Source organism: Petromyzon marinus, chromosome 63, assembly GCF_048934315.1.
Source record: "Petromyzon marinus isolate PM22_M1 ecotype Great Lakes invasive population chromosome 63, UKy_Petmar_22M1.pri1.0, whole genome shotgun sequence".
NCBI classification, from domain to species: domain Eukaryota; kingdom Metazoa; phylum Chordata; class Hyperoartia; order Petromyzontiformes; family Petromyzontidae; genus Petromyzon; species Petromyzon marinus.
In genome coordinates, this window is record NC_133729.1 from 9,435,288 (window position 1) to 9,462,278 (window position 26,991).

Below are 26,991 nucleotides of genomic sequence, written 5' to 3' on the forward strand. Positions count from 1 at the left end.
CCGCTCCTTTCCTTACAACAGGCGTGGAATACCGTTAACAAACCCCTTTAGGATGTGGGTGTGACCTCGCAACTGAAAACGAATATACATATCGACATCCCTTACCACTGGTTAACATTGTTAACGGCATTGTTGGGGCAAAGAGGATTTAGTGCCAACCCTGCTAATCAGAGGTGCGGAGCCAATTTGCTTCTTGCAACCCACTGAGGCCCATGCGGGCCTCCTGCACGATCGGCCACTTTGTTGAGCCATGCGGGCCTTCTGCTGCCGGGGAAGAACTCAGATGGGGCCATTTCGCGTTTAAACATTGGTGCCAAAAACGACTTGCGCGACATTAAAACTCTTCAAATAAACATCTCACACCTGCAAGAGACACCGCATCAAGCCACGCGCCACAACCCCCCTGAAGACGGAATGGAGCAGTGGTTGTATTCCTCTCAGCCACCGCTTAAATTGCCACAGCTACACATTACGCTATCAAACCGATTAGCACGGTTGGCTATGTACGGTGCAAAAGAAGTTCAGCATACATTACATTATCAAAATCAAGTTTACCACCAAATCTAAACATACACATTCATCACCAGTACTGTATCCAATGAATCAAAAATTGACATTAATACTGGTAGGAACGAAGTTGTAAACTGAGTGTACCAGCCTGCAATAGATTAATGTGTCCGTCCGTCCCCTTTCAATACTTTAACGAAGTGAAATCTCGTGCTGTTGGGTGTAAAATCAGCAATAGACAGCGCAGAGATTTGTCCTACCAGCCCACCCTGCAGGGACCTGTTTTTAAGCTAAATAAACGTAGAATGCTACAATTAGCAACACGTGGTTTACCAGTCTCCTGCGGAGCAAGCATTGCAGAGAGATCATTGGTCGTGGATTGTACAGCTGCTGTGTGCCCGTGGCCTCACGTGGACGCGTGTCTGAGGGGGACCAATCCTCGACTCACGATGCAGTTGTGGGGCCCGACGTCCGCCCATTCCGTTACCTCCTGACCTCATGGTCTGCTCTGCTCGCTTAATATTCCACCCCAGCCCCTCCCAATGTCGTGCATGACTCATTGCGGCTGGCCCGGTGAACCTTTTTGCGTCCATACAATTTTAAGCCAATTCAGGGGCACAGCAATGTGACCTGTCGTGGGAGGGCCGGCCAATCTCCTGGCACCGGGAAACCGTGGGACTTTCCTCCTAGGGACCCTTTAGATTAAAACCCGCCGTGTCAGGCAATCCCCCGCCAGGACACTCGGTGTGTGTGCTCAGTGTGTGCACTGCGTGTGGTTGCTCAGTGTGTGCTCAGTGTGTGCTCAGTGTGTGCACTGCGTGTGTGTGCTCTGTGTGTGCTCAGTGTGTGCACTGCGTGTGGTTGCTCAGTGTGTGTGCTCAGTGTGTGCACTGCGTGTGGTTGCTCAGTGTGTGTGCACTGCGTGTGTGTGCTCTGTGTGTGCTTAGTGTGTGTGTGTGCTCAGTGTGTATGCTCAGTGTGTGCACTGCGTGTGTGTGCTCAGTGTGTGCGCTGCGTGTGGTTGCTCAGTGTGTGTGCTCAGTGTGTGCACTGCGTGTGGTTGCTCAGTGTGTGTGCTCAGTGTGCTGCGTGTGGTTGCTCAGTGTGTGTGCACTGCGTGTGTGTGCTCTGTGTGTGCTTAGTGTGTGTGTGCTCAGTGTGTGTGCTCAGTGTGTGTGCTCAGTGTGTGTGCTCAGTGTGTGTGCTCAGTGTGCTCAGTGTGTGTGCTCAGTGTGTGTGCTCAGTGTGCTCAGTGTGTGTGCTCAGTGTGTGTGCTCAGTGTGTGTGCTCAGTGTGCTCAGTGTGTGTGCTCAGTGTGCTCAGTGTGCTCAGTGTGTGTGCTCAGTGTGCTCAGTGTGTGTGCTCAGTGTGGGGGCCAGGGGGGAGTCGCGGCGCTTGTAGAGTTGCTCCGAGGCCGTGGCACCACACAGTGCAAGACTAATTGGGCATCTTGGTATACGAGCGATTCATCACACCAGCTATACTTAACTGGGCACTCAAAACATGAATCGAGGAGGAGAGCCACTTTGGTACACGTTAAACATTGTTTTTGTATTCACAATCAAAGCCACTTAAAGAATGCGCGCAAAATTCCGCCAACACGAGTGATTCTCGCAATCCACGCCGCCCTTGGGAGCATCTTGCTCGGATCACATCTGCGATGCACTCTGTCTCTCAACTAAGTTTCTTGGATGTACGGATGGATGTTGAACGTCTTTCACACGGTACTTACCCAACCGTGTTAATCGGAGGTGTGCTGGGGAAGGACTATAAACTAAACACAAAAAGCAGTTATAAAGAAATGAGTTTTCAATCTGGATGGTGTAAAAGGGCATATCCCCTAGGGTTTCCTAATATCGAAAGGAAGAGCGTTCCAGACGGCCGAACATTAGGCCGAGGTGAAATAATTATCTAAGCGGTGCTTCTCAAACTTGTGTAGCACGCGGACCACACAGCCCCCACCCCTAGTGGCAAAACGAATTCACTTCTCTCTAAATATTAAATTATTCATATTTTACAAAATATCTTTTTTTTGTAAGGTAGCTATAAAGTTTTTTTGGGGGGTGGCATTTAGATCTTAGGATGAAGGTCGTTTAATCATGGTAGTTTACCTAAATAAAATGTTTAATATCATGAGTAAAATATTAGTGTCAGAAACAAAAAGTATAATAGACATTGACGTTAATGTCCGGATCAACATCACAGCCACGCGGACCACCTGGAGGTCTGGGGCCCACACTTTCAGAGCCACTCAGAATCAGAAGATGTATTTATACTGGGGGAATCCGATGATCTATGAAGCTCTTTTTCACATGTCCAGTAGGGGCGGATCAGAACGTTCCTCTGATCTACAAGCTCACCGTCGAGGCTACCGCGGTGGGGAGAGGGACAAGCTGCTGTTCGTTCATCTGTTGCTCGGCTGGGAGTCTTTGTGGTCTACAGTCGGCTATATTCAAATTTATTTTGTGTTGCTGAAGCTGTCTGACAAGCCCCTACTGGACATTTGTGAAAAAGAGCTTCAGAGGCTCATCGGATTTCTCCAGGATAAATAAATATTCCGTGCGGGTGCTAACGGGGGTTTTTTTCCCTCCTGAAGTCAACGACGCAGTCTTGGCGTCACACACTCGCGGTGCTTTGTAGCGGTGTTGGGGACGTGGTGGTTGGTGGCAGTGGTGGTGGGGAGGGAGGAGGCTTGTGAAGGACGCAGCTACTGGGCAATTGGAGGCAGTCGCCCCCTCTTAACGACAAACGAGGGCAGAGGAGCGACGCTCACAACAGAGAGCGGAGCCTCTGACGGTTAAAACGCAGCAAGTTGGCACAGTAGGTAGGGGGCACAGTTGGTGCATCTTCCAGTAATCTCAGTCAACCCACGGCACCTGCTGGGTCTGTCCCGTGGCCTTTTGTCAGCAGCGAGCCTTCGACACTTCACGTGACCTCAAAGTGCACCTCGCCTGGCACAGGCGCCCTGGTGACGTCATCGCCAGTTCAGTTCAGTTTATTTTTTTATAGCCCTGTGAGCCATCCGGCTCTTGAATCGGGTGCAACCACAACAAACAAAAAAACACGAACAAGAAAAACATGTTAAAGTGACTATGTGTGACTGTGCAAACAGAAAATCCATGGAAAAAAACCAGCAAAAATATTCCTGAAAAAAGCACCGTACACCAACGCTGTGTGCAAAAAAATCCCAGTGGGATGCAAGTCAAACAACCACAAAAACTTAGATTAAGGCCATCAGTCTATCTCCGTACTACAACAAAACAAACATGTCCAAACCAGAAAACGTTTTCCAAATCACCAAAAAATAAAGCCATAATTGCAACGTAACAGTGATCACAAGGACTGTGACCGAATTTTTTTACAATAAACGACATAAACAACATGTAACACCAAACCCTAGAGCCATAGCTGGCTGCATGAGTTACTCCACAACAACAGAAGCGTCGGTCGGAGTATCACATTTTTCAATGCACCTTTAAGATCAGCACGCTAAATCAAAATACAGATAATACTTTGCAGCGTCATCCGGAGCGAAACATTTTATTTTATTTTACGCCAATGAATAGCAGTGGCAGCTAGGGGTGTACACCTCCTCTAAAGCAGTTTTGAGAGAAGATCAAATTTTTAGCTATTCAAGTTGCAGTTTATTGGCAATAGCATTCCAGACTCTGGGGGCATCAATAGCAAAGGGCCTTCCTCCAGTTTTTGTACGGCAATAGGGAATGTGAAGCTGGTAAATGAGCGAAGACCTGAGGTCAAATTTGTTCTTTGAAACAGAGAGGAGATCCAGCAGGTAGTCTGCGGATTTTTTTGTAAGTACATCGTGAATAAATAAGATCTGGTGCACAAGCCGTCGAACATTAAGAGATGTTAAGTTTGACCCAATGTAGAGATCACAGTGGCGAGTCCTATATGGGCAGTTCAATGTAAATCTTAAGGCCGAGTAATAGATGGAATCAAGCTTCTTCAGTATAGTACTTGGGGCTGATTTATACACGATGTCACAGTAGTCAAGTAGAGGCAGTATGGTAGCTTTTATCAATTCCAAACCGAACATTGGGGGGAAGCAGTGCTTGTGTCGATACAGAAAACCAATTTTTATTTTTGTCTTTTTACCAGTATAATCACTGTGATCTTCAAAATTCAGTTTTGAATCCAGGATGACCCCAAGATACTTATAGATCTTGACTTGCTCTATTTGACAATTATTTAAGGAATGTAATTGGGTAAAAATAACTTCCTGCTTCACTTAGTTGGGAGTGGAAGGTGGCAGCCTTCACGCGGTCCACTCTGTTCAGTGAGCAATCACGACGCGGCGACCGAACATCGACGATCGATCTCCCGGTCTCCAGAGCAATAATTAAGTGGCGAATGGTGGCTGCTGTTGTTGGTGGCGATGTCAGCCGTGGGGCTGCCAGGGGGTTGGTGCTGGTACTCGAGCCGCGGATTGTTGTGGTTGCGTCGGGGTTTGGCCATCAGGTTGGTGCTGTGGTTTTGATGGATGACTTTCTGTTCTATTTTAGCGTAGCTGGATTTTAACGTTATTCAAAGAATGGCAATAGTGTTTATTACATTGTTTATAGGGGAAAAAATAAATGCAAGCATTGATCACACAAGACAATAGACACCGTCGTATGGTTCGAATCCAGAAGGCTGCCCTGGTTAGTGGGTGCACAGTGCAGCAGTCGCTCGGCTAACAGCAGCCGCTCGGCTAACATCGCTTCATGGTTTTTCAGTGAACCTTTCACCTCCCATAAGACCCCCATGGTTTCAAACAACGGTAACTATTGTGACTAACGGTAACTATTGTGACCAACGGTAACTATTGTGAGTAACTATTCTGACTAACAGTAACTATTGTGACTAACGGTAACTATCGTGACTAATAGTAACTATTGTGACCAACGGTAACTATTGTGACCAACGGTAACTATTGTGATTAACTATTGTGACTAACAGTAACTATTGTGACTAACGGTAACTATCGTGACTAACAGTAACTATTGTGAATAACTATTGTCACCAGCGGTAACTATTGTGAGTAACTATTGTGACCAACGGTAACTATTGTAACCAACGGTAACTATTGTGAGTAACTATTCTGACTAACAGTAACTATTGTGACTAACGGTAACTATCGTGACTAATAGTAACTATTGTGACCAACGGTAACTATTGTGACCAACGGTAACTATTGTGAGTAACTATTGTGACTAACAGTAACTATTGTGACTAACGGTAACTATCGTGACTGACGGTAACTATTGTGAGTAACTTGTCATTAACGGTAACTAATGTGAGTAACTATTGTGACCAACGGTAACTATTGTGAGCAACGGTAACTATTGTGAGTAACTATTGTGACTAACAGTAACTATTGTGACCAACGGTAACTATCGTGACTAACAGTAACTATTGTGAATAACTATTGTCACCAGCGGTAACTATTGTGAGTAACTATTGTGACTAACGGTAACTATTGTGACTAACGGTAACTATTGTGACCAACGGTAACTATTGTGAGTAACTATTGTCACTAATGGTAACTATTGTGAGTAACTATCGTAACTAACGGTAACCATCGTGACTAACAGAAACTATTGTGAGTAACTATTGTCACTAATGGTAACTATTGTGAGTAACTATTGTGACTAACGGTAACTATTGTGACTAATGGTAACTATCGTGACTAACGGTAACTATTGTGACTGACAGTAACTATTGTCACTAACGGTAACTATTGTGAGTAACTATTGTCACTAACGGTAACTATTGTGAGTAACTATTGTGACTAACAGTAACTATTGTGACTAACAGTAACTATTTTGACTAACGCTAACTATTGCGAGTAACTATTGTCAATAACGGTAACTATTGTGAGTAACTATTGTGCCTTAAATAGGCAGAGAAGGCGACTTTACTGTGTGCTTGTCTCTGTGCTGGCTCGCTCTACTTGGTTGTCTGTGTGTGTGTGTGGTCTGTATTTTGAGTTTCATACTTTACTTGCAATTTAGCAATCTTTTGAAATAGAGTGATCAACCGGACAATGCGTTAATTGTGTTTTGACCGACTGTCTGTGTTGCTTTACATGGTTTCCAAAAATTTTGCTGAACCCTGTTTGTCTGGTATGCTTCTCTCTGTGTCCCCTGTTGTATCTGTGTCAGTTCCCCTTACTTGGGTGTCTGTATATACATCTGAGGTTATACTGGTAGGAACGAAGTTGTAAACTGAGTGTACCAGCCTGCAATAGATTAATGTGTCCGTCCGTCCGTCCCCTTTCAATACTTTAACGAAGTGAAAAATTCCAATGTTCCTACCAGCCCACCCTGCAGGGACCTGTTGTGTCTCCCCTCTCTCATAATTTAGCTCTTCTGTACCTGATGATGGCTGCTTGTGTTGCACCGAAACGTCGTACGCTATTATGTTATGTTATTATTTCTTATTTATACGTGACTTTACTGAAAAAAACAAAGAGTGACACATTTATACTCACGTGATCTAACTCCAAAAACCTTTATTATGAATCATGCCCGCTTGCAGGCCGGTTCTGAGTCACCTGGCGACACACACAGGGTCAGCTGCCACTGGGGGTGCCCTTTTAATATTTTTAGATGAGATGCGATGTGAGGGCGCTTTCAGCTGCCAGGGCATTCATGCAAGCGCCGTGTAAGTGAAACAATTCCGTTAAGATATAATTGTGTGAACACTTTCAGATTCACTATCTTGCCATGCATCTCTCCACAGTGTGTAAATAAACCTTGATGGCCCAATTGTCAAGCTACTGCTGAATGACTGCCCTTCCCGTGCTCTCTGGGTGGTGGGAGTCGCTAAACCATATTTCACCACGCTGGTTAATGAAACCTGATAATCATAGATGAAGTCGATATAGACGTGGAAGCATAAAAGCACAGTACAACAATGGGATTTTACTGTACTGCTGTCCACCACGAAGCCACCTATGACAACCTCGCATGCATTTGTGGTGACCCATCCAAGGATTTACCACCAGGCATTATTCTGATGAGATCGGGCGCGTTTTTGGGTGATCATATAGGAAATACTCTTTGTTTTTTTTCGGTAAAGTCACGTAGGTAAATCAAATTTAAAATAAAAGAAAACAACTAAATTAAATCACGATGCTCCGGAGGCAACACAAGCTTCTGTCTTCAGGTGGAACAGTCACAGCAAGATCGCTGCATCAAGTGGTGAGCTCTGAGAGCCTCGAGCTTATATACAGGTTAAGGTGGGGGAGGGGGAGAAAGATGGCAAGCTGCCATTCTTGGATGTTCTGTTTGAGAGGAGGACTGATGGCTCTTTGGGACATTCTGTTTACAGGAAGTCGACCCACACAGATTCCTACTTGAAGCCTGATTCCCACCACCACCCGGCTCAAAAGAATTATCTCATCAAAACATTATACCATAGAGCTCATTGCATTTCTGGCCAACACCACCTGACCAGTGGGGTAAAACATGTACATCTAGCCCTCAAGACGAACGGTTACTCTGACCGTATCATCCGCCAAGCTGTTTCTCCTACCATACAGAAACAGCCACTTGACACTCCGATCAAAATCATCACACTGACATACATAGCAGGCATCACCAAAAAGATTTCCAAAATTCTAAACAAACACAAGATCCAGGTTCGGTTCAATACAGTACACAAAATCCGTGATCTGATCCCATCCGTAAAGGATGTCATTCCTGACTTACAGTACCCCGGTGTTTACAAATTGAGTTGTATCTGCGGTGACTGCTATATCGGGGAGACGAAACGACATATTTCTGACCGAATTCGCGAGCACAAATCAGATTTCAAACACAGCAGAACCAATTCTTCGGCCGTGGCTGATCATTGTCTCAACACAGCGGGTTCTCATGACATTGGTTTCTCCGATACCAAAGTACTATGCAAACCTCCCGGTTATTACCAAAGATTTGTCCATGAAGCCATCCAAATATACAAACATAGACACAACTTCAACCGAGAGGATGGTTTTAAATCAAGCAACCACTGGAAAGATATCATAAACCAAGTCAAAACTTCAGCTACCTTATAAGCGCACAGCTATTTTTTTTACAATTTTTTCATTGCCCCCGTGCAGTGAACCACCGCTCCCCCCGAACCCTCAACATAACTAAAGACGGATTAACTTAGCCTCGTCGTGGCTCCCTGCTTGGCTCCTCCCCCCCACCTTAACCTTAGCCCCGCACGCGGTCGTCGCTCCCTGCTTGGCTCCTCCCCCCCCCCCTTAACCTCGCTCCCTGCTTGGCTCCTCCCCCCCACCTTAACCTGTATATAAGCTCGAGGGTCTCAGAGCTCACTACTTGATGCAGCTATCTTACTGTGACTGTTCCACCTGAAGACGGAAGCTTGTGTTGCCTCCGAAACGTCGTGATTTAATTTAGTTGTTTTCTTTTATTTTACATTTTATTTTACCTACGTGACTTTACCGAAAAAAACAATGAGTATGAATCCTTGCAGTCACGAAAGCTTCAAATCTAGAACATATAGGAAATGTCAAGTTGCGTACACGTGTGATGTGGGAGAGTGGAGCTGGATCAACAGGCAACAGTCTTGCACGTACACCATCATCGACTGCCAGTCTCCATGTATTTAAATCTATAATTAAAACTCACTTGTACAATATTCGCAACTGTTACAGTTCGAGTTCACTCGACACGAACCGGCAGTGTGCACAAGTTAATTATTTACATATTTGTAAAACGCTCAATACGTTCAGTCAATAACGCTTTGGCCTTATAAGAAAATAGGCGACGTTTCGGGCAGTGACCCTTCAGGGGGTACATGCTACGATGAAGGGCAATTGCTTAAGACGTGGCCTAATTGACTTTTAAAGACTCTGCTATTGGCGAATGTGCTGAGAGTTTTTTGTCGTTAACTGTGATCGTGCACCACTGCTAATGCAGCAGCATCAGCGAATACTTGTCCAATTATATTATTTATATACATATGCATTTCGTTCCGATTAAGTGTGATATCCATTGTGCACATGCATACTGTAGAAGTTATAAGGTGTAAGATGTGTGTTGCTGTATATGTGTCATGTGTTTGGTAATCATTAATAATTTTACTTATTTATCTGGGGAAGCCACACGGAGATGAGGCACTCTTTCAGGAGGGTCCTGCTGCTGCTACATTGGGTTTTCATTTTAAGATTTTTGTTACAAAAGTGAGAGGAGCCCGGAGCATCTGGAGAAAACCTATGCATGCAAAGGGGGCAAGATTCCTATCCCCGTACAGATGGATAGAGATGATTAGTCCACTTGCTAGTCTGCCTTCTCAATGTAGATTTATTGAACTTCTTTCATACTGTACGTACGGTACGTAGCCAACCTTGCTAATCAGAGGTGCGGGGGAAGGACCAACACAAAAAGCAGCTCTAAAGAAATTAGTTTTCAATCTAGATTTAAAAGTGCATAGCTCCAGTGGCTTCCTAATATCGGATAGAAGAGCGTTCCAGACAGCCGCAGAAGCGCATTTGAAAGCGCACAATGCAATCACCATCTTTGTTCGATGGTTAGCCAAAAGCCGCTGCCGTGAGGATGACAGGAGTTCACGTGGTGGGTTATGCTCCTTGACGAGATCAGCGAGATATTCCGGTTCATTTGTGGCGAGCACTTTGTGTGTAATGAGCGCGACCTTATAATATATTCATTCGGCAACCGGAAGCCAATGCAGGTTGGCGAACACTGGTCAGATCTTGCAGTACCATTCACAACGTGTGTGTGTGTGGATCGGTATATGTGTAGTGTACAGTGAGGGAAAAATGTATTTGATCCCCTGCTGATTTTGTACGTTTGCCCACTGACAAAGAAATGATCAGTCTATAATTTTAATGGTAGGTTTATTTGAACAGTGAGGGACAGAATAACAACAACAAAAAATCCAGAAAAACGCATGTCAAAAATGTTATAAATTGATTTGCATTTTAATGAGGGAAATAAGTATTTGACCCCCTCAATCAGAAAGATTTCTGGCTCCCAGGTGTCTTTTATACAGGTAATGAGCTGAGATTAGGAGCACACTCTTAAAGGGAGTGCTCCTAATCTCAGCTTGTTACCTGTGTTGAGGAGGAGAGGGGTGACGGAATGTCACACTCGCCTCGGGAGGAGTGACGTCATGTCCCATCGGGGTATTTGAGGGAGGACCCGTGACGTGTTCGAGGTCTTCGCGAGGAGCCGGGGTCGTGAGCGGTAGGGAAGTGGGGACCCAGGGTAGGGGGGCTACTTGACCCGGCTGGCCGAGTTGGTCAGCGCTGTGCGGAGAGCCCGTTAGCCTGGGGGGGCGTAGGGGTTCCCAGTACCTTTCCCCTGGGGAGATTTAGCTTAAGCACCAAGTCCTGTGTTAGCCCTTCCCCAAAAGCTAGGTGACAGCCCTTAATAAACTGTTGGCGTCAGCCCCGACAACGTCTGCCTTCCGTGTCGTCATTTACACCGTAACAACTGGTGTCAGAAGTGGCTTCTGTGCTCGCGACCATGTCCAAATCTGGCGCGAGACGGAAGACCGCGCCTGGTGTACCGGCGCACGAAGAGGAAGACGGTGACGCGGCCCTGGCAAAGATCCCGGAGGTCGGGGCCCCGGATATGTGCCCCGTGGAGATGGTCCAGTTGGAGCTGGGGGAGGCGGCGGCTGGGGGAGCTGTGGCGCCGCCAGCCGACGTGTGGCGCGGCATAGCTGCCCAGCTGCAGCTGCTCCAACAGTCGGTGGCACAGCTCACCGCCGCGCTGCTCGAGGTGGGGGTGCGCACATACGCGGGGGGCGATGGGGGGCACGGCCGTCACGACGTTGCCGAGGCCGCGCTTCCTGCCGAACTCCCGGTTGGCGCCAATTCACCAACCGCCGCACCGGGACAGGGCTGCGCCATTTTTTCTGTGACGCCGCCGGCGGCCGCCATTTTGCCTGCGACGCTGCCGGCGGGCGCCATTTTGCCTGCGATGCCGCCGGCGGCCGCCATTAATTACCCGACACCACAGGTCGCCGCCATGACACCTGTCATGGCAGCGCCCATATGCGCTGCCGCTCCGCACGTCGCCGCCGATGGTGCTGCGGACTCGCTGCGAGCCGGGGCGGCGGGGGAGGTGGCAGTCGCGGGGCGGGGGGCGATATGCCTGCAGCCTGCCGGGGCCCCGGGTCCGGGCGAGGCAGCTGCGGCCGCGGCGACACCAACGATCGCTGCTGTGGGTGAGTATGGGCCGGGGGATGGGTCGGCTCACCTTCGGCTGAGACGGCTGCCCCCTGTGGCGCCGTTCGTGTCCACGAAGGGGGACTGGCTGGATTTCCAGGCCAGGTTTGATGCGGCCTGTCGGTCCGTGCGCTGGCCGGAAGAGGAGGCGCTGCTCGCACTGCCCACATGCTTGGACGCTAGGGCACCGCACACCTTTCTGAACATCCCACCGGCGGCGAAGGCGACGCTACAGTTGGCCTACCAGCAGATGGCCGAGGTGTTCGAGCCACCAGACGAAGCGCACCTCAAGTTCACCGTGCGCCGCAGGGAGGAGGGGGAATCGCCTCTTGCGTCTGCTGCTCCCTCCTTGCATTGGCTCGAGCTACATATCCTGACGTGGAAGGGACTGCGCTGGACTCCCTGGTCCTGGAGAGGCTGCTGGTCCTCGCAGGGGAGCTGGGGATTGTGATGTCCATCGGGGCAGGGGCCAAGGCCACTTCGCTGACCGTCGCGCAAAATATTCAAGCCCATCTTGCGCTGCGTCGGCCTCCAGCGATGGCGGTGTGCATGGATGCCCCAGCGCCGCTAGCGGTGGCGCCGCCCAGCGGGGAGGACGCCCTCGTGGCCGCGGCGGCCTATGACCGCCGTGGGGATGGTAGGTATGCTCGCCGGCCAGGGGGGCCGGGGCGGGCAGAACCTCACCGTTCGCAGACCCGGGGGTGGGCCACCTGCTTTCGTTGTGGCCAGGTGGGCCACTTTGAGAGGGGGTGCAACAGCGAGCTCGGGGCCTTCTCCAAGGCCTCTCCTCCTGCGGGCGTCCCTCCAGCAGCGGAGCCTCCCGGGCAGCAGGCAAATCGCAACGCATCTATCGCACGGCCGCTCTCTCCACCTCAGGCATCTCGTAGGGTTAGGGTCCATCTTCATGGGCCCATCTCTGGGGGGTCCGGTTCGGGGCACACGGGGGTGCGCTCGACGATCGGGTGGCCCAGAGGGACTCGCCAGTGGCGGGCCCTCACGCATCGCGTGGTGGCCGCCGCTGTCGGGTCCTCGGCCATGGTGGGGCGCGTGCAGGCGGTCGACGTAAGGATCCTGGTGGATACGGGAGCATCTGCCACCATTGTGTCCGAGGCCGTTTTCCGGTCGCTGCCGCACAGTGTGGGGCCGTTGCGGCCGGTTCGCGGGGCGTGCGTGGCTGCCAACGGGAATAGCCTCGGTATTTTGGGTCATGTGTGGTGCCACCATGGCGGAGTAGCTCCGTCGGGGACCGTGCCCACCGCCGCACCCCCCCCCCCCCCGCATGAACGCACACACACCTCACATAGAGCCGGAAGGGGAGATCACCTGGCCGATAGGTTTTTTTTCCAGAAGCCCCTAATGGGATTAAGTTTCATGGTTTCCTACGGCCGGGAATTTGGGCGATCTCCCCCCGTAGCTGACACAAACCGTGGTGCCGTGACCTGATATTAAAATCACGTAGTCGCGGCGGAGGCCGTAAAAAGCCACCACGGACGAAATTACACACGCGGCACGGGGCGTGTAAACCATGAGATGCCTGTTGTTATAGATGGAATTAGGAACTGAATGCCCCTGATTACAGATGAGCTCACGGATCCAAATGACAACAGGATAGGAGCATTCGGGCCTTTGAATGAGCAGGGCGATGCGGGGCGGAAGCATCTGAATGCCTTTTGTGCTAGATAAGGTCACAGGACAGAATGCCTTTGTTAGGATCAGGGATCTAGATAACAAAGGGGTAAGAATATCCAACATCTGAATGGACAGGGCCACCTGGGGTGTGAGAACCACAGTGCGCCTTTATTATGAATGGGATTAGGGACTCGATGACAATGAGATAAAAATAACGCGACCTCCGATTGGGCCGGGCAGCATGGGTGCGAAAGCATCGGAGTGCCTTTTGTTATAGGTAAGCTAATAGACTCGAATATGAAAAGGCACGGGCGATGATGTGTAGGGTCCGTGCAATATGTTTGGGGATAGGTAGGATAAAAAGGAGGTGAGGGGGACAGTAGGGAAGTCTTCTTCTGCAAAATCATCGCGGTCCACGGCGCAGGAGGGTCAGCCGTTCGAGACGTCCGTGCGACGAGCTCAGCGCAGCTAGACTCAACCCTCTCTGGAGATGACTCACAGTATCGCCTTTCTACAGCGTTCAGCGCAGCGGAGTGGAAGCAATCGTAAGTAGAGGAGAGGTAAGTTTGGGCTATTGAATCGAGGGTAGAAAGCGGAGCTATAGGCAGGATAAGCTGAATCTGGGCTCCTCGAGGAATAGGTTAGGGGGGCCTGCTGACTCGCACAGACACTCGTAGTTAGCGGGATACTCGCGGGGGATGAAACCGCTAATAGAGGATAAAGCTGTGTCGTGGTCGCTGTGAGTGCGAGGAGGGAGACGGAGTGTTTGGTGTTCGCGTACCGGTACGAGTGTGTACAGTACTGTTTTGCGCTCGTGCGCATACGCGGCTGTTTGCGGCGGATACGAGAGTAAAGATTGCTTGGTGGTCGTGCGCACGCACGGTTGTTTACGTCGAGGTGGAGCGCTTAGCGTGCGCGTGCCTGCACGGCTGTTTACGGGTGTGCTGTTTGGCGGGCGCGTGCCTAAGCGACTGTTTTCGGTGGTGTTTAGCGCTCGTGTGCCTGTGCGACGGTGTTGTGGTCGCGTGCCTGCGCGATTGCTAATCGCGAAGTAGCGAGCTAAAGCGCCGAGCGCGCACGTATTCGCGCGACTGTTCGAACGGGCTCTTTAACTCAGAGCCGGGCCACCCTCCTCAATCGGCGGCGCGCGCACGGCAAACGTCCCGCCCGCCCATCCCTCGACCCCAACCCCCTCGCGTGCGATTGGTGTACGGGGCTGGGCAGGGGGTAGAGGCGTTTGTTATTACCGGGGCACGTGGAGCGGGGGTGGGAGGGAGACACGTGCCGCGCAAGTCTGTTCACGGGCGGGAGGGAGTTTTTATGGGCGAACACGCTCCTCGTGGTACACCGCCTCGCAGCGCACCGCGAGCGTAAAGCGACGCGCCCTACTCATCGGTTAAAACATGCAGACGCGGTCAGCAGCACAGGAGGGCGGGGTAGTGGAGGTCGCTAGCCCGAACTCCACAGAGCAGCCGGGGGGTAGTGGGATAAATGTGGCGGGGGAGTTGGGAGCCAACGGCCCCGACAATTCGGTGATGGCGGGGGACATTCGCCCCCACACATGTCGTTGCGTCTGTGGAGATCGGGGACCTGTGTTGGTCTCTAGGACTCTAGCCGTACTGTGCCTATTAGGCACCGATTTTTTGGCCAGAATGCCCGTTCGGATCCTGGTCGACCAGGGGTGTGTGGAGATGCCGTCGGGAGACCGGCTACTTTGCCTGCAGTCCCCCTCTGTCGTAGCTCCCCTGGCCGCCAGTGTACGGGCTATGACCACAAAATCCGTGACGGTTCCACCCGGGTCGCAGATCCTGCTTCCCCTCAGGCTGCGCAGGCCGTTGACGTTGCAGTCCCCGGAGGCAGGCATCCTCCTGTCTCCTTCCAATTATTTTACGAGATTCGACCGCCTGGTGGGCGCTTTCACAGCCGTGGCTGCGGGCCAAGAACATTTTTTGCAGGTCCTAAATTCGGGGCCCGCGCTGATCGCCGTCCCTGTTGGTGCTGTGTTGGCGCGTGCCACCCCAGGCCCTCCTCCCGGCATCCTTGAGCCGCCGGGAGGGGTGGTGGCAGGAGTACTGCCCGTGAGGGGGGCCGAAGCAAGATGGATTGATGCGTTGTGTATTGAGAACGCCTCGTTGTCCTCCCAGGAGCGCCAGCGGCTCCGCAATCTCATCGTCAGATTCGCCGATGTGTTCAGCCAGAACAAATTCGATTTGGGCCGTACCACTCTCCTGGAACATCATATCGACACGGGTGACTTGGCCCCTATTCGACTGAATTCACACCGTTTTAGCCCAGCGGAAAACGATAATGTCCGCTCCGCAGTTAATGACATGTTGGCGGCGGACATTATCTCTCCTTCCACTAGCCCTTGGGGAGCCCCCATCGTGCTAGTCAAGAAACGGGACGGGAGTCTCCGCTTCTGCGTCGACTTCCGTAAATTAAACAAGATTTCAGTAGCCGATGCATATCCCTTGCCTCGCATGGACGATTCCCTCGACGCCCTCTCGGGTGCGCGGTTCTTTTCGACCCTCGATTTGCTTTCGGGCTTTTGGCAGTTACCATTGGATGAGGCCTCCAGGCCAAAGACCGCGTTCCGCACACCTCAGGGCTGTTCCAATTCAATCGGCTCCCGATGGGTCTTCATTCGGCCCCGGCCACCTTTCAGCGCCTCATGGAATTGGTCTTGGCGGGGCTGCAGTGGGAGTCTTGTTTGATTTACTTGGACGACGTTATCGTTTTTGGACGTACGTTTGACAAACACTTGCAGCGGTTGGATGCGGTGTTCGCTAAAGTGCGCACTGCGGGCTTAAAATTCAAACCTCAGAAGTGCCACCTGCTGCAACCATTGGTGAAGTATTTGGGCCACATTGTTAGCACGTCAGGTGTGGCCACGGATCCGGAAAAGACTACTTGTGTCCGGACGTGGCTGACTCCTACATCTGTCGCTTAGGTGCGTAGCTTTGTGGGCTTCGCATCGTACTATCGCCGGTTCGTCCGCGATTTTGCGGAGCCACTACATGCACTCTCTGCCAAGGGACAGAAATTTCGCTGGGGGATGGAGGAGGAGGCCGCTTTTGCGGCGCTTCGCACGGCCTTAGCAGATGCGCCGCCCTTGGGGTACCCGGATTTCTCCCGGCCGTTCCTCCTCGACACCGACGCCAGTGACACGGGCATTGGGGCCGTCCTGGCTCAGGTTGTCAATGGGGTAGAGCGGGTGGTGGCCTACGGTAGCAGCATTTTGTCCCCCACTGTGCAGCGGTACTGTGTGACCAGGAGGGAGCTGCTGGTCATTGTTTTCTTCGTCCAATTGTACAGGTCATATCTGTATGGTCGCCGGTTTACCGTCCGGACCGACCATGCAGCCCTGCAATATTCCCTCCGAATTGACCATCCCTCGGGTCAGCTGTCACGCTGGCTCGAGGTTCTCCAGGAGTACCCCTTCGATGTCATCCACAGGAAGGGGACTCTGCATGGGAATGCGGACGGCCTTTCCAGGCGGCCCCCGGTGGGCGAGTGTGCCTGCGCCCTGGGTTCTAGCCGCTGTAAGGCCCCAGTGGATACCGTGGCCCAGTTGGTTGCATCGGCCGATGCGGCGCCCTCTCCGGGTGGGGCGTTGCCTAGGGATTTTGGTCTGGGACTCCCCCGGGAGGTATGGTTCCAGATGCAGATGGAGGATTCCTCTCTGCTGCGGTTGCGACGCCGGGTTGGGTCTAAGGCCCGGAGCTCGGCTCCGTCGGCTGGCCCGGTGGTCGCCATTCATGACGGATTCCTCGTGCGTTGGGATGCTCAAGTGAACGATATTGTGTGGTGGTGCCCATTGGCCTACGAGGTAAATTGACCCGAGCCATTCACGAGAAGCTTATGCACCTCCGCTACCACAAGACCCTCTTGACCCTTAAACGGGACTACTATTGGCCGGGCGTGGAGGATGATGTGGCGCTGATTTTGAAGGGTTGCCATGACTGTGCGCGGAGGAAGGCCCCAGTGGGTCAGGATCGGGCCCTGCTGCAGTCCATCCCGGTTTCTCGTGTAAATGAGCTCGTGGCACTTGATATTTTGGGACCATTCCCTACATCCCAACGGGGACACAAATACCTCTTGGTGGAGGTGGAATACCTCACACGTTGGCGTGGCCCCTGGTGGACCAATCGGCCTCGTCCATCACGGAGGCATTCGTTCAGGGGTATGTTCTCGATAAGGGGGCACCAGAACAGCTCTTAACTGATCAGGGGCGGAATTTTTCTTCCCAAGGAGGTCTGTGACCTCCTTGGGACGAAGAAAGTCTGCACCTCGCCCTACCATCCCCAATCCGACGGGATGGTAGAACGATTGAACCGCACGCTCACGTCCATGTTGTGTCATCACGTGAGCTCGTCCCAATCGGACTGGGACCTGTTCATACCGGGGGTGTTGGCCGCGTACAGACTGGCTCCTCATGCCTCGATGGGGTTCTCCCCCTTTTTCCTTATGTACGGGAGGGAGCCCGAGCCCCCGGTGCTCATTCAATTGGACCTTGGCACAGTCAAGAAGGGGTCATCCGTTCCCCTTCTGATGAAAATCGCGCTGGATCGGCTGTGCGAAGCGCGGCAGGCAGCTTTAGAAAATTCGGACAGTCGGCAGGTGGCCACGCAGCGCTTGCCTAAACATTAGGCCTTTGGGCTGCAGTGGAAAAAGGGCCAGTTGGCGTGGCTGCACTGCCCTCAGGTGCCGGTAGGCACGTCCCCTAAACTACATCGGCCATGGCAGGGCCCTGTCGAGGTAGTGGGGGTCCGATGGCCTCAGTGTGTCCGCATCCGGTTGGGCCGGCGTCACTGGACCGTGCACCCATCGCGACTCAAGTGGGTGGTGCCGCCCGCCTTCCCTGATTCATCCCCAATTCCGGGCCGGCCGGCGGTGGAGGCGTCCGACGGGCTGGGTCCTGGGGGCGGGGGGGATGTTACTGTCGCCTTGCCCTCCTGTGTGTTCCCAGAGCTACCGCCGTTGATCCCGCCGGTTGCGGAAACGACCGCCGTGGGGGGCAGTGGCCTGACGGTGGAGGCGCCGGCTGCACCGCCGCCAGCGGCGTCACCTACGACGCCTTGTCTTGGCCAGGGTCCATCTGAGCCGCGGCGGGACGGTGCAACGCCGGCTCCGGCGGCTGACGCCGCTCAAGGGAGTGGACCGGCGGCGGGCAAGCGCTCGCGGGGCAGGCGCATACGCTGAAGGATGGCGATGCCGTCCTCTTCCATCCCGCCCTTATCGCCACTTGCCGTTCCGGTTGGCGTCTATGCCCGGACTTTGGCTTGTACCGGCGTGCCCTAATGTTTGGTTTCTAGCAGCCAGTCAAGCTTCTACATTCGGAGGGTTGCATTCGTTGCGTTACGTTCGTTGTGTATCGTCGGTTCCCGAAAAGGGGGGGGCACTGCTCACGGAGTGATTTTGAGGAGTAGAGGGGTGACGGAATGTCACACTCGCCTCGGGAGGAGTGACATCATGTCCCCTCGGGGTATTTGAGGGAGGACCCGTGATGTATTCGAGGTCTTCGCGAGGAGCCGGGGTCGTGAGCGGGAGGGAAGTGGGGACCCAGGGTAGGGGGGCTACTTGACCCGGCTGGCCAAGTTGGTCAGCGCTGTGGGAGAGCCCGTTAGCCTGGGGGGGGGGGGGGGCGTAGGGGTTCCCAGTACCTTTCCCCTGGGGAGATTTAGCTTAATCACCAAGTCCTGTGTTAGCCCTTCCCCAAAAGCTAGGTGACAGCCCTTAATAAACTGTTGGCGTCAACCCCGACAACGTCTGCCTTCCGTGTCATCATTTACACCGTAACACCTGTATAAAAGACACCTGTCCACAGAAGCAATCAATCAATCAGATTCCAAACTCTCCACCATGGCCAAGACAAAATAGCTCTCCAAGGATGTCAGGGACAAGATTGTAGACCTACACAAGGCTGGAATGGGCTACAAGACCATTGCCAAGCAGCTTGGTGAGAAGGTGACAACAGTTGGTGCGATTATTTGCAAATGGAAGATACACAAAAGAATTGTCAATCTCCCTCAGCCTGGGGCTCCATGCAAGATCTCACCTCGTGGAGTTTCAATGATCATGAGAACGGTGAGGAATCAGCCCAGAACTACATGGGAGGATCTTGTCAATGATCTCAAGGCAGCTGGGACCATAGTTATCAAGAAAACAATTGGTAACACACAACGCCGTGAAGGACTGAAATCCTGCAGCGCCCGCAAGGTCCCCCTGCTCAAGAAAGTACATATACATGCCCGTCTGAAGTTTGCCAATGGACATCTGAATGATTCAGTGGACAACTGGGTGAAAGTGTTGTGGTCAGATGAGACCAGAATGGAGCTCTTTGGCATCAACTCAACTCGCCGTGTTTGGAGGAGGAGGAATGCTGCCTATGACCCCAAAAACACCATCCCCACCGTCAAACATGGAGGTGGAAACATTATGCTTTGGGGGTGTTTTTCTGCTAAGGGGACAGGACAACTTCACCGCATCAAAGGGACGATGTACGGGGCCATATACTGTCAAATCTTGTGTGAGAACCTCCTTCCCTCAGCCAGGGCATTGAAAATGGGTCGTGGATGGGTATTCCAGCATGACAATGACCCAAAACATACGGCCAAGGCAACAAAGGAGTGGCTCAAGAAGAAGCACATTAAGGTCTTGGAGTGGCCTAGCCAGTCTCCAGACCTTAATCCCATAGAAAATATGTGGAGGGAGCTGAATGTTCGAGTTGCCAAACGTCAGCCTCGAAACCTTAATGACTTGGAGAAGATCTACAAAGAGGAGTGGGACAAAATCCCTCCTGAGATGTGTGCAAACCTGGTGGCCAACTACAAGAAACGTCTGACCTCTGTGATTGCCAACAAGGGTTTTGCCACCAAGTACTAAGTCATGTTTTGCAGAGGGGTCAAATACTTATTTCCCTCATTAAAATGCAAATCAATTCATAACATTTTTGAAATGTGTTTTTCTGGATTTTGTTGTTATTCTGTCTCTCACTGTTCACATAAACCTACCATTAAAATTATAGACTGATCATTTCTTTGTCAGTGGGCAAATGTACAAAAACAGCAGGGGATCAAATACTTTTTTCCCTCACTGTATATATCTGTGCTTGTATGCTTGTCACTTGTCTTTACGTGGTAGCTATTTGTGCACCAATCGACACCCTGGACACCTGTGCAAACGAGATGTTCAATCTGGAGGAGTTTTCTGGGTGAAATATTTTGCGAATTAAATAGTTAAACCCCCAACAACATTTTTTACGAATATTAATTTCCCTGCAGTACAAAACAATGCCCACCGACACAGCCAATGCCAACGCCGCTGAAGAGTGTCGAATTTGCCGACAGCGATGCCCGGCTACAGCTGCGTGGCTAGCGGCTTCGCCAGCAGGCGGGCCGCTTTAATGCGAAAGCAGAGACACTCGACGGCTCCTATGCCACAGCCTGCCACGATGCCCAAGACCAGGAAGATGAAGATTCCACGGAAGTCATTCATCTCTATCTGGTCTTTGCCCGAAATTTGGGAGACGCATTCCTGCGCCTCCTGCGCAAACCAGACACGCTCAATCTTGTCGAGGTCGCCGGACTCCTCCAGCTCCACGATCGCACGGGACACCTGGCCCACGAGCTGCGAGTCGCGGCGGAATGGCAGGGCAAGCCGGTGCCGGTAGAAGCGGCGGTCGGAGATGGTCATGTCGCAGTAATCCTTCTTGGCCGTGTAAACGGCTGACATCTCGCCGATGAAGATGAATGGCTCGTTCTCGACTCTCTTGAGACCGAGCTCTGGCGAGCTGGCCACAGTGCCATTGGACACGTGGAGCCAAATGGTGACATAAGGCTCACGTGACGCGTTCTTCAACAGGGAGAACACGGAGTAGCCTCCGTACGTGCCGTAGTTGGTATCCACGCGGTCTGCGAGCTCCCTGAGTGAACGCACGCCGCTGGTGCCCTCGGCCGTAAGAAACGCTGCCAGGTTGGCTGTGTACGTCGAGCAAGCCACCAGCACAAAGCACCACCAAGTGTACGAAATTATTTTGCCGGCCATCGATGCCGGCAGCGGCCCGGAGCCCTGGTTCACCATGCTGGAGAAAGCGAACCACAGGCTGTTGGGGACGCTGAAGGCGAGACCTTCACTGGGGGTCGCGTGACCGCGTCTGGCCAGGTGGTGCCACTCGTCCGGATGTATCCGGGCGAGCAGCGCCAACGCGAGGCCAATGCCGGCGCAGGCCGACAGCATGGACATCCACAGGTAGGTGTTGAGAGGCTCAAGGAACTGAAAGAGTCGCACTTCCGCTCGCTCGTGGCTGCCGGAGATGATGTGGTAGCCATTCTCGAACACCATCTCCGACAAGGCTATGGCTCTGTCGGCAGGATCGTCCATCACTGGATAGCCAAACAGGGCAAACTCCACGGAAGTCGCATCCTGAAACCGGTGTGAACGTGTTATTAGTATTCTTAATTAAGTAAGCTATTTGTGAGTTTTTGTTTTGTTAAGTCTATTCATTTATAAATAATGACAAATTGTCGGATTTTGCGCTGTAAGACCGTCCACCACCAAACATTGGTGAAAATATTCACATCATGTTGTACAGAACATTTAAAGTGCAAATTATTATTATTTAACTTCATACTCTTTGGGTCTTTCGATAAAGCCACGTAGACAGAAAAAATAATAAAAATATCACAATGTTTTGATCGCATTACAAGCAATCGTCATCAAGTGAAAAAATAGAGCAAGAGAGCTGCTGAGGCAGGAAAAAATATAGCGGGAGAGCTGCTGAGGCAGGATGTTATTAAGGTTTCAGATGGGTGTAGCCCAAGGGTCATAAGCGAAGTGGGCGGGGCTAGAGATTAAATTTGCATGTAAATGTAAGATCGGAGAGCTGGGCTACCTCCACCACGACAAAGCTGTGGAGGTGGCCATTGTATTGTGAGAGATTAGCATGTCAATGTAAAAAAACGAACAACACGAAAACCACTGCCACATCGAGGAAAACGAGCAATGGTAGCTGTGTTAGTGAGACATTTAGCCTGTTAATTTAAAGACATTTAACCTGGTGATGTAACGCAGAGAGTCGAAATATGCTAACATCGGCAGGTAGGATGGAAACATCACAGCCAGTTATGACTTAAACTGCTTAATGTCCTTCCAATGATTGCTCAGTTTGTACCCACCTTCTTGGTTGAAATTGTGTCTGGATGGCTTCATGAATGCATCTTTGCTGATAGCCAGTGCGTTTGCAGAGTACCTTCGTCTTGGAAAAATCTATTTCGTGTGTGCCCATAGCATTAAAACAATGATCAGCCACGGCCGAGGTATTGGTCCTACCGTGTTTCAGATCTGCCTTATGTTCATGAACATGGTCCGAGACATGTTGCCTTGTTTCCCCAATGTAACTACTGCTGCAGACACAGCTTAGTTTGTAGATACCGGGGTATTGCATGTCAGGGAGCACATCCTTCACAGATGGGATCAGATCATGAATTTTATGTACTGTGTTGAATCGAACCTGGATCTTGTGTTTGCTCATGATTTTTGAAATATTTTTGGTAACCCCTGCTATGTATGGCAAGGTGATGGTTTTGATTGGGTCCTCAGATGGTTCTTTCCCAATGGTTGGGGTGATAGCTTTACGGATTGTGTAGTCTGAATATCCATTCATCTTGATGGCTTGGTGTACGTGTTCCAGTTCACTGGCTAGGTGGTGATGGTCGGAAATACAGCAAGCTCTATGGTGTAGAGTTTTGATGAGGGAATTCTTCTGGGATGGATGGTGGTGGGAGTCAGGTTTTAGGTAGGCATCCGTATGGGTGGCTTTCCTGTAGACAGAGTGTCCCATTGAGCCATCTGGTCTCTTTTCGATTAAAACATCCAAGAATGGTAACGTGCCAACCTTTCCACCTCCATGGTGAATTTGATGACTGGGTGTATGAAATTAATGTGGTTGAGAAATTGGTTCAGTTCTAGCAGGCCATGTGGCCAGATGACGAACGTGTCATCTACATATCTCTTCCACAAGGAAGGACGTAGGGTGGATGCCTGTATGGCATCTGTCTCAAAATTTTCCATGAAAACATTGGCTACAACTGGAGATAAGGGAGAACCCATTGGGGTACCTTCAACTTGTTTGTAGAATGCTCCATTCCAGGTGAAGTATTGGTGAGGCAGTGTCTAACCAGGACTGGTACATCAACATTCAGTCCTTGTTGGACCAAATCTTCAATGATTGAAATGGTGTCAGGCACAGGAACTTTGGTAAACAAATATACTACAATCTTGATTTGAAGCTTTCGTGACTGCAGGAATTCATACTCTTTGGTTCTTTCGGTCAAGTCATGTAGGTAGAAAAAATAATACCGATCGCCTTTATACTCACATCTGCTGCTGTCACTTATCCTACCTCTAAACGGATCTTGTTTAGGGCCAGCCTAGCTCTAATCTCTGAGAAAATAAGATTGCTCCGACTTGAACTTGATAATTTAGGCAAGACTCTCCTACAATCACACTTAGCATTAACAGATAAAATGTCCACATCTGATTGGAACCATGTAGATATCATGACAGTTTCTTCAGCTACTTCAATGTCAACCAAATGTAAAGATAACTTGATAGCTAAATTCAACCTCCTGTCAAAAAAGAAGCCAGAGCCACATGTAAAAACGTTAGATGTTAACAAGATTGTCATCAATCACCCCTAAACACATCCCAGTGCCCAGGTTGACGTAGCCCTCCAAGGTTTGGGACACATCCCGGCAGATGTTGCAAGATCTGAAATGGCTGCTATCCTCAAAAAAGCTAAGAAACCCATGAGCAACATCAGCAAGAACGAGCGTTTTGAACTCACTAAATTAAAAAAAAGAGATGACATTGTCATCCTCTCAGCAGACAAGGGCAATGCCACTGTCATCATGAATAAAACCACTTACAAAATTCAGGACTTTCTTAGTGATGGAAGCTATACCAAAATCAATAGAGATCCCACTAACCGCCTAGCCACGAAAACCAACAATATCATCACTAATTCAACTTCTCTAATCGAACCGACCAAGTAGCTCTCTCTAAAACCTTCGGCTGCTAGACCACCTAGGTTTTATGGCCTTCCAAAAATCCACAAAGAAGGTATTCCTCTCTGTCCTATTGTCTCCACCATTAACTCACCCACCTACAAACTGGCCCGATTTCTGTCTGAGACCCTGCTTCCTTTCACGGGCAAGACCACCTCAGCTGTACTTTACTCGGCTCACTTGGTTTCTCTAATCAAGGACATCTCACTGTCTCCAGATGATTTGCTTGTCAGTTTCGATGTAGCCTCTCTGTTCACCAAGGTACCTGTACCCGACACCATTGCAATCATTGAAGACTTGGTCCAACAGGGACTGAATCCAGATGTACCAACGTTGGTAAGGCACTTCCTTACCAACACTTACTTCACCTGGAATGGTACATTCTACAAACAAAATGAGGGGTATCCCAATGGGTTCTCCCTTATCACCAGTGGTAGCGAATGTTTTCATGGAGAAATTTGAGACATGCCATCCAGACATCCACCCTACGTCCTTCCTTGTGGAAGAGATATGTAGATGACACGTTCGTCATCTGGCCACATGGCCTGCAAGAACTGAACCAATTTCTCAACCACATCAATTTCATACACCCATCTATCAAATTCACCATGGAAGTGTAAAATGATGGCAAGCTACCATTCCTGGATGTTTTGATCAAGAAGAGACCTGATGGCTCGTTGGGACACTGTCTACAGGAAAGCCACCCATACGGATGCCTACCTAAAACCTGACTCCCACCACCATCGATCCCAGAATAATTTCCTCATCAAAACTCTACACCATAGAGCTATATATATTTCCGACCATCACCACCTAGCTAGTGAACTGGAACACGTACACCAAGCCATCAAGATGAATGGATATTCAGACTACACAATCCGTAAAGCTATCACCCCAACCATTGGGAAAGAACCATCTGAGGACCCAATCAAAACCATCACCTTGCCATACATAGCAGGGGTTACCAAAATATTTCAAAAATCATGAGCAAACACAAGATCCAGGTTCGATTCAACATAGTACATACAATTCGTGATCTGCTCCCATCTGTGAAGGATGTGATCCCTGACATGCAATACCCCGGTGTCTACAAACTAAGCTGTGTCTGCAGCAGTAGTTGCATTGTGGAAACAAAGCGACATGTCTCAGACCGTGTTCGTTAACATAATGCAGATCTGAAATAAGAGAGGACCAATACCTCGGCCGTGGCTGATCATTGTTTTAACGCTGCGGGCACTCATGAAATTGTTTTTTTTTTAAGACGAAGATACCCTGAAAATGCACTGGCTATCAGCAAAGATTCGTTCATGAAGCCATCCAGATATATAAACACAGATACAATTTCAACCGAGAAGATGGGTACAAACTGAGCAATCATTGGAAGAACGTTATTAACCAGTTTAAGTCATAACTGGCTGTGATGTTTCCATCCTACCTGCCGATGTTAGTTATTTTCGACTCTCTGAGTTACATTACCAGGTTAAATGTCTTTACATTAACAGGCTAAATGTCTCACTAACACAGCCACCGTTGCTCGTTTTCCTCGATGTGGCGGTGGCTCTCGTTTTTTTCTTACATTGACATGCTAATCTCTCACAATTCAATGGCCACCTCCACAGCTTTGTCGTGGTGGAGGTAGCCCAGCTCTCCGATCTTACATTTACATGCAAATTTAATCTCTAGCCCCGCCCACTTCGCTTATGACCCTTGGGCTACACCCATCTCAAACCTTTATAACATCCTGCCTCAGCAGCTCTCCCGCTATATTTTTTCCTGCCTCAGCAGCTCTCCCGCTATATTTTTTCCTGCCTCAGCAGCTCTCCCGCTATATTTTTTCACCTGATGACGATTGCTTGTTTTGCGATCGAAACGTCGTGATATTTTTATTATTATTTTTCTTCTATCTACGTGGCTTTACCGAAAGACACAAAGAATATGAATTCCTGCAGTCACGAAAGCTTTAAGTCAATATTTATTTTACTTCACTCACAGTGTACGTTGAATAATAATTCTCGCAACCAAATTCAGCAATTGGATATGACATTTTTCTTCAAATTATGTTGATGGTGTAGGTGATGTCGATGATGGTGGCGTTCGTGATAATGTTGTTAATGATGGTGTTGATGATGATTGTGTTGATGGTGGTATGTATGATGAATGTGGTGATGATGGAGATCATGGTGACTGATGACGGTTTTTGATGGTGGTGGTGTTGGTGGTGATGGTGACGGTGATGATCATGATGGGTCGTGGCCATGGGTGTTAGGCTACATTACGCACCGGCGATCCTGTCAGTTGCCCTTTCACGCGTTCCTTCATTGTCACCTGAGTAGCTACAGAGTTGTCCATGTCCTCCCAGGCTGCTGGAGGCGGGATGAGCTCCGTCTCAAACTCCAGCTTCTCCGTAATCTTGTTGAGCAAGTCCACCAGGAAGCCCGATGCCTTGGACACATTCCCGTCTTCGTACCACACAAAGCCAGCCACCTGCAGAGCCAAACCGAGTTGACCGTGGCCGATGGTGAGGATAGATTGTTTAATAGAATGCATGACAACTAAACGCACGTTCCAAAACCACATTTG

General features: G+C 50.3%; 1 protein-coding gene across 1 annotated transcript in view; it reads right to left on the reverse strand.

Annotated features, from left to right (window-relative positions):
- Window positions 1-20,443: 20,443 nt before the first annotated feature.
- Window positions 20,444-26,991, reverse strand: part of LOC116956006 (glutamate receptor 4-like) — a 33,426-nt gene continuing 26,878 nt past the window's right edge. The window contains exons 10-11 of the mRNA XM_032977393.2: window positions 26,692-26,895; window positions 20,444-21,769 (exon numbers count right to left, since the gene is read on the reverse strand). Coding sequence (XP_032833284.2) covers window positions 20,705-21,769; window positions 26,692-26,895 — 1,269 coding nt within the window. The 3' untranslated portion in view covers window positions 20,444-20,704. The remainder of the gene's footprint in view (window positions 21,770-26,691; window positions 26,896-26,991) is intronic.